The sequence below is a fragment of the Trachymyrmex septentrionalis genome, unplaced genomic scaffold (assembly GCF_001594115.1).
Source record: "Trachymyrmex septentrionalis isolate Tsep2-gDNA-1 unplaced genomic scaffold, Tsep1.0 scaffold197, whole genome shotgun sequence".
NCBI lineage: Eukaryota > Metazoa > Arthropoda > Insecta > Hymenoptera > Formicidae > Trachymyrmex > Trachymyrmex septentrionalis.
The window spans coordinates 222,187-229,557 of NW_017305146.1; the positions used below are offsets into that span (position 1 = coordinate 222,187).

The 7,371-nt window shown below is 33.1% G+C and overlaps 1 protein-coding gene across 3 annotated transcripts in view; it reads right to left on the reverse strand.

Moving 5' to 3' along the window:
* The window catches only part of LOC108747271, an 18,964-nt gene extending 11,593 nt beyond the window's left edge, over window positions 1-7,371 (reverse strand). For all 3 annotated transcript variants that reach the window (XM_018484652.1, XM_018484651.1, XM_018484650.1), the window contains exons 1-4: window positions 6,978-7,371; window positions 4,189-4,301; window positions 3,982-4,107; window positions 3,408-3,534 (exon numbers count right to left, since the gene is read on the reverse strand). In XM_018484652.1, coding sequence (XP_018340154.1) covers window positions 3,408-3,534; window positions 3,982-4,088 — 234 coding nt within the window. In that variant the 5' untranslated portion in view covers window positions 4,089-4,107; window positions 4,189-4,301; window positions 6,978-7,371. The remainder of the gene's footprint in view (window positions 1-3,407; window positions 3,535-3,981; window positions 4,108-4,188; window positions 4,302-6,977) is intronic.

Sequence of the window (7,371 nt, forward strand, 5' to 3'; positions counted from 1 at the left end):
TTGTACGTTCGCGCGTCTGTAATTCGTGTCTTAATTGAAGCGATATCGAGGCCTAACGTTTCATTAAATTGAACAATATGAACATGCCTGAATATTTGTTTGTGTTGCAATTGCATATTTAGATGCAATTGATATCTATCATGAACAGTATAAATTACTTATCTATCATAAACAGTATAAATTACGCGTAATTTCTCGTAATTATACCGTTTACGCACTGCACTTTTACACGATTGAAGGCATGTTCTTCTTTGGAATTATCGCAAGAAATACGATGTCTTTCCCCGCCTGCGCATCTCCAGAGAAATTGTCTTGTTACCGTCTCTACCTGCGACGCGTCGCAAGTTAAACGCTTCGCAAATTGTCGACTTCCGGCATTTCCCTTCTCGAGGGTACCATGTAAAGATACAGTACAAAATTGTGTGAAGTATTTTTCAGCTAATGGCCCGCTTCTGGATTGTTTCGTAATCCCGACACAGGACAGGTTCCTTCTTCTTTCGGCGCGATTCGTCAATTCCGCATTTCACGGGGCGTAATTGCAGCTGCCGCCTCTCCTCTCATTCCCGACGTTCAAGCGTATACGTGATCGTGTGCTTCGCATTTTCTTTTTATTTATTTACTTAATCAGACGGTCGCTTAATGCGAACTTTCCCTGTAATTAGCTCATATCGGCGGCAGGGGCAAGAGAACGAGAAAGAGACGGAGAACAAGGACGCGGTGGCACGAAAGAAGGATGGAGAGCAAGAGGCAAAAGCGGAAGAATGGACGGGTTCTTTTATTGTGTAGTGTATGTGGAACGATTTGCCGCACGCGTACCCGCAAGAGGTGTTTCGTCGATCGTTTTCCATTCATGTTGCCTGGGAAAAGACATTTTTCCATAACAAGGTGTGGAAATGGGAATTTACGTAACTTCTTCCGCGACGCAATTCTGCTGACGTTAGAATAAATTATGAACCTACATCTATTGTCTTGCAATTGACTCTCTTTTCTTTTTTTTGGACAACTTCATTTTCGATCATGAAGATTCTACTTTGCTGCCGTTGTATTAGGATCACTAGTAATTTTTTCTTCAGGGCAAAAATATAAAAAGTGAACATTCTTCAAGGTTGCCTCTTCTTCACTCCAAAACAATAAAATTCAAGATTTTAGTGACTAACTGCTACTTCCCATTTATGCTACTCACAGTGCGGAAGGGATTTTTCACACTATTTCATGGTTTGCTATTACGAGATTTATATACAATGCTGTCTTGATACAGCGATACTTAGCAAAGTAGAATTTTTATGATCGAAACTGAAATTGTCTAAAAAAAGAAAAGAGAAATATGATGATACATGCTATAATACAGTAGAAATATGAAAAATAAAAATTTGTATGTATTCATTATATAGACATATAATATTTTTATATATTTATTATATACCTATATTAATATTAAATATATATGTACATATATATATATATATATATATATATACCGGGTGTCCGGTGAGACTTTAGTAATAATTCACAGCAAGGTGGGACTATATAAATTACTAAAAATCGCTAAATTTTGGTTTTCAATAATTTTTTGCTCAAATACTATCAACTTTACAGAAAACCAGCGAGAGACAAAAAATTGTTCGTTTTCTTTTCATAAAGTTCTAAGAATTTTTACAAAATTTTTTAATACCGTATTTTCTCATATTAAAAAGTTGATAAAAAATTCTAAAAAAATTCTATGAGAAAAAAATAAATAATTTTTATCTCTTGCAATTTTTCTGTAAAGTTTGTAGTATTTGAGTAAAAAATTATTGAAGACTAATATTCAGCAATTAATATCTTGTTAATTATTGCGAAAATTGCAAAATGATAGAGGACTTTTCGACTCAGTTTAGTCCCATCTACCTTCCTATGAATTATTGCTAGAGTCTCGCTGGATACCCTATATACATATATTTTTGTGTATACATATATAATACAGATGTAAAAATTTTCACTTTTCGCGTTTCTACTCTAAAAAGAATTACATAATCGGTACCCTGCTCTATATGTCACTAATATGTAAATATTAAGTTGCCTCGATAGTTTAAAGGTTTAGGACGCTTGTACGGAATACAAGAGATCCGGGTTTGATTTCCGGTGAAGGTAACATTTTTCGCAATTTTATTTATAGTTTTTCAGTACACTAACATCTTTCTAATAGGATGCCAGATTAAGCATCAAATTATTAAATTGCTTATTAATTTAATTTGTAATATTACTATAGTAGTTTGATTGCGTTTATGAGTTCGAAAAATTACTTCGGCGCGCAGTTTAAATAACTACATATTTATTATATAAATTCACATAGAAATTATTTAAAAAGCATCTAAGATCCTGCTTCCGACCGTAATAAACATTAAACTCTTACTTGTTGTAAATCGTATTTTTTCAGTTTTAAATTTTAAGTTGTCACAGCTTCATGTTGAGGAGGAAATTTAGATCAAGCCAGATTACATACAATCGCCAACTCTTCGATGGAACGGTATTTTCTTACCTGTTATATGCCGAAGTCTTTCGCGAAATTCTACACAAAGTCTTCCGTTGTGTACAAAATTAACATATTTTCCTATTCCTTTGAGAAGTTTGAGAGAATAGTTTCCCTTCCTCCTTCCCGATATAAATTAGGATCCGCTGATGAATAGACAATGAAATTGTAGATATCAGCGTTGGAAAAATTCTCTCGATGCAAATGTGTGTCTATCATTAATGAATTTTCTAATTATTGTTTTCACAATCTTTTCATACACCTATCCAGGATGTACTATCAAATTAATCGAGAAAGAAAGAAAAGGACCCTGCACTAATTATGTGGAAAAATGAGTTCCGGTGAAATAAATTAGTTTTTGTATAATGTGATAAACAAAAGATATCATAGACACAAGGCCCAATAATGAATAATTTTTAAGGTGTATCAAAGATTCTTTTTTTTTACACTCTAAATTTATTGTAGTAGAATCTCACTTCAAGAGAATGAAAATACAACCATCCTTGAGAAAAAGTAAAAATATTTTATTTCTTGAAAAAGAAGTACTTATATATCTTCGATACATGATAACTCAAAAACTGTTTATTACTGACCTTGTATCTATCATTTGTTCACCGCATTGCAAGCTACATTATGTGTGAAGACTAACTTATTTCATCGGAATTCAATTTTCCACATGATTAGTGCGGATTTTTAGAAAGTGGACATTGTGGATAAGTATTCAAAGGATTAATTAAAATTGCTAATGTTTCTGTATTTAATTCTTTTGTAAAAAATTATATGTAAAATAATTATTTTTTGTATAGTAACGTAAAATAATTAATATTAATAATTAATTAATGCCTTTCGTCAAATATTGAGATCATAAAAGAATTAAACATCTTGGACCAAGACTTACCTTCACACGATATCGTTGTCGTACTTCGGTCCGCGCCTTGGGACATCTCGGAGGAATTTGTAGACACCAGGTGAATGAGTTGACCACGACTGGCTCAGTGTAAGTCTCGTACGACGTAACTGTGTAACTGTAACATACGATTGATTAACTACCCACTGGTCTCGCAATTCCCTTATCGAGTTTACAGTGGTATGCGGCGAGGTATGAGCATAATAATGATCTATGTACATAGGTATTATGCATACCGATTACATTGTCAAGGCTTCTAGGTAAAGGTCTTTTAAAATAACTATCGAACTACTATCACTCGAAAATGGAATTGCCATTTAAGCCAACTTTAGACGGTATACAATTTGCGTTAATTTTTGAATAGAATTTTATTTGTAATTTTATGTATATTATATTTTATTACACTTTCTTATATTTCTTTTTTATATATACTCGTCAAGTTTTTTTAAGTTGTGTATAAAATAAAAAGCAAAACTCTATTTCTTAATTTTGACACAAATTGCAGATCGTATACAATGAATTTTATCTAACAATTATACATTATCTTCTGAGTTTTAATACTAACTTTTCTATTCTTGAGCAAACGTGATCTCCGGTCAATGAATTAGCGATGGACACTGTTTCAATCGCCGCAATTAGGATAAAGATCCACAAGATCTCCGAAAGACTCATTTCAGTAAAATTGTGAGATCTAAAAGAGAGATTTTCTCGATTAGATTTTCTATATACAGACAGTATAAACATTAAGGAGCAACTTGTGCATCATACTTACTGCGAAAAAGACAGAGGTTTTTTTGAGCCTCAAACACGATTTCTTCAAAAAAATCCACATTGAAGAAATCCCGGTGGTTATTGGCGTTGTCCAAGTCAAAGTGATCTTCTCATCTTTTCATGTACCATCAGTCGAGAGAAAAAATTATTATCGAATAGAAAGTATCTCGTATTTCAATAATTTGAACAAAATTCAGATTCGTAATAAATGAATTTCAGTGACCAAATGTGTAATATAATAATTTGAACGATTGTAAATTGTAATAATTTTTGAATAAGGACAATTCTATTAAGTCTTCAGTCGTAATATTATGACACTCGTTCTGACATTCGTACAGGATGTGGTCGGAAATACTTATCGTAATGCGTGCATGATAGAAACGTCCCCTCCGAAAAGGTATTTGGGAGGAAGTACTAACTGACCCTAATCGTGGTACGGTACAAGTGCGACATTGAATATTGAATATGCGTCAATTGTGAATGTCAAAGTGTCGTGAAAATAATACAGAATATTGCCCAATATAATAAAATACTATACAGCCGAAATCAATATTTGCACGAGAAAAGATTATAAATATCTATTTTGCGTAATAAATGCCGTGATAATTTTTGCGATAATTCTACGTACTGTGATTCTGTGTATTAATTAATTCTGCATATTGAATTATTCTGGAGGCTTGATCTGAGCCACAGCAGAATGCCTCATTTTTTATTAATTTGACATATTTATTACTGAAGATGTACAAATAAATCCACAACGTCATTTACTTCAACTGTAATTTTAGAAGATTTTTTAGTTACTATTTTTGTATTAAATGATGAATTGTGAAAACGATGCAAAAGAAGTAAAAATTTCGCGGTTGATTAGAAAAGCAGCCGCGGCACGTTAATGCGATTAACTAATACTGATGATATCAACGAAGGTCTCACGAAATTTCACATGTGCCACATAGCATAAGGTTTTTCTATTCGTTAGCTTCACGTGGAGTAGACAAGAAATTGAGATGTTCAGTCAAACGCGTCGAGCAGCTGTTCTATCCGTGAGAGAATTCTGTTTCTTATATTTAGAACTATTACGACAGCCTAGAGTGTTTCGAAAGAAAGTTTTTCGAAATACACAGTTTCTAATATCTTTACATTGTTGTTATATGCCATGAAAGTTGATAATTAAAATACAGATGCAATGCGCAATTAAATTATTATTATAATCCACAAAAAGCTAATCGAAGCGTTTCGTCGAATGTCTTTGAAATTTATTTTTATTTACTTATTTATTCAACTTTGATTGAGAAAGATGATCTCATTTTGGATGGCTCGTGTATATAATTATAATATGATGAAAGAGCAGTAAATTTCTTTAGGTTTAATAAAATTCTGAGGATTAACTGGTTACGATACTTGCATCTTTTGATGTTTTATAGCTTTGTTATTTTATAATATTCATATTTTATCTATCGAGATTATTAAACTAAGGTTCCTCAACAAATTTATGACGTAGTTCTCACTTAAGAGAGACTAGAAATAACTTAAACCAGTGCAATTAAATTATAAATTTCAGGGATATTTCTTTTTTAATATTACTTCAGAGGTCGTCAATTTTTTCGTCTACACAAAAATCGCTCCAAACATCCTGTTTTGTATAAATAATTAAGATATGTAAAGACTGATACAGGATTTGTTGTATATTTTATCATCACGCGTTTCAGTGTAGATGTTGCGAAATTTTGATAGTACAAAGTTCGACTTAAGATGCAAAACGCAGGTCACAGGTCGTAAAAAATTGAAATACATTAAGTTAGAAACTAACTTAACGTATTTTAATTATAATATGATTGTATGATGCAGAACGCAGATCACAGAAAATGGGTGAACTTCAACGTTCTCCGTATTGCGATTTATTACAATCTGAAATAAGTTTCACTTGCGACCTGCGACCTGCATTCTGCATCTTATGTAGATCGGGCTTAATGTGCAAAGGCGCACCGCATCGCATCATTGAATTAATACGCAATGATGATACAATACATGAATACGCAACAAGTCTGTATCCGCTTTAAAATTCACCCAAAGCAGTGTGTAAGAAACTCGGACAGTAAATACAGCGATTACATAATTTGCAATTATCGAAACGCTTATGCCGAGAACGCGGCGAGTCTTGTGTAGGATTGTAAAAACAGTAAATTAGTAATGAAAATGTAGATGCAAATTATCCTTGTTGTTGACGTTACCTCAGTTTACATTATGCGTTTCACCGAGTTCTTTTACAAGCGATTATGTAATTATAATCACCACCGTGCCAATTAAGATGAAAAAACAATTTTTCTTGCGACAGTTTATGACAAAAGGAAAAAAGTAAATAAAATGACGCGTCCGCTGCAATCGTCTCACAAAAGGAAAAAGGATATGCGTCACATTATCGCGTACAATTTAAATGTATTCATCATGTGGGCTAGTACACACGATGATTACGTGTGAAAAGAGTCGCCTTTTCTCTGATAAAACAATTTCTAATTATTATATATATATATAATATATATATATATATATATTGCAGCAATAACAAAATATAATAATAATAATACTAAGGATAATTTCAATGTTAATTACAAAATTTTCCTGCAAAAGTCTTTCTTCTACGTTCCAAAATTTATGTAATTAAAATTTTGGCAATATTCATTGTATGTAAATTCATTGTATTTTAGTAATTAATGTATTTTACTAATTCACACGTAACATGAGAACATATAACTCTATCTATTCTGTCTATCTTTTACCGTAAGTTTTACTCACTGCGATATACACCTTCGATTTAATCCACGTGACTTCTGTATCACTTCCACGCTATAATCCTGATTCATCACGTTTCTCACAAGTCTCGTTGGAAACACGCGCGTTCGAAATAAAATTACAATTAATTTCTTATTGTACGAGAAGCTTCTGCCTCGCGCAAACTGGCGTCGTGTCGAAATAAGCGAAACGCGGGACCATGTCGCTGCTCTTTATCTCGCGAGAACGTGAGTATCATCTCGCAGATGTGCACAATCCTATGGCGTTTTTTTTCTGATCTCGGAACCGATCTCTTGCGAGGACCGAGCCCTCGCTCCGGGAAATGTCACTGTCGCTTTCACAGAGCGATTCGCAACTGGCTCGTAACGAGTAATTGGCGTCGCCGGTACTCGGAATG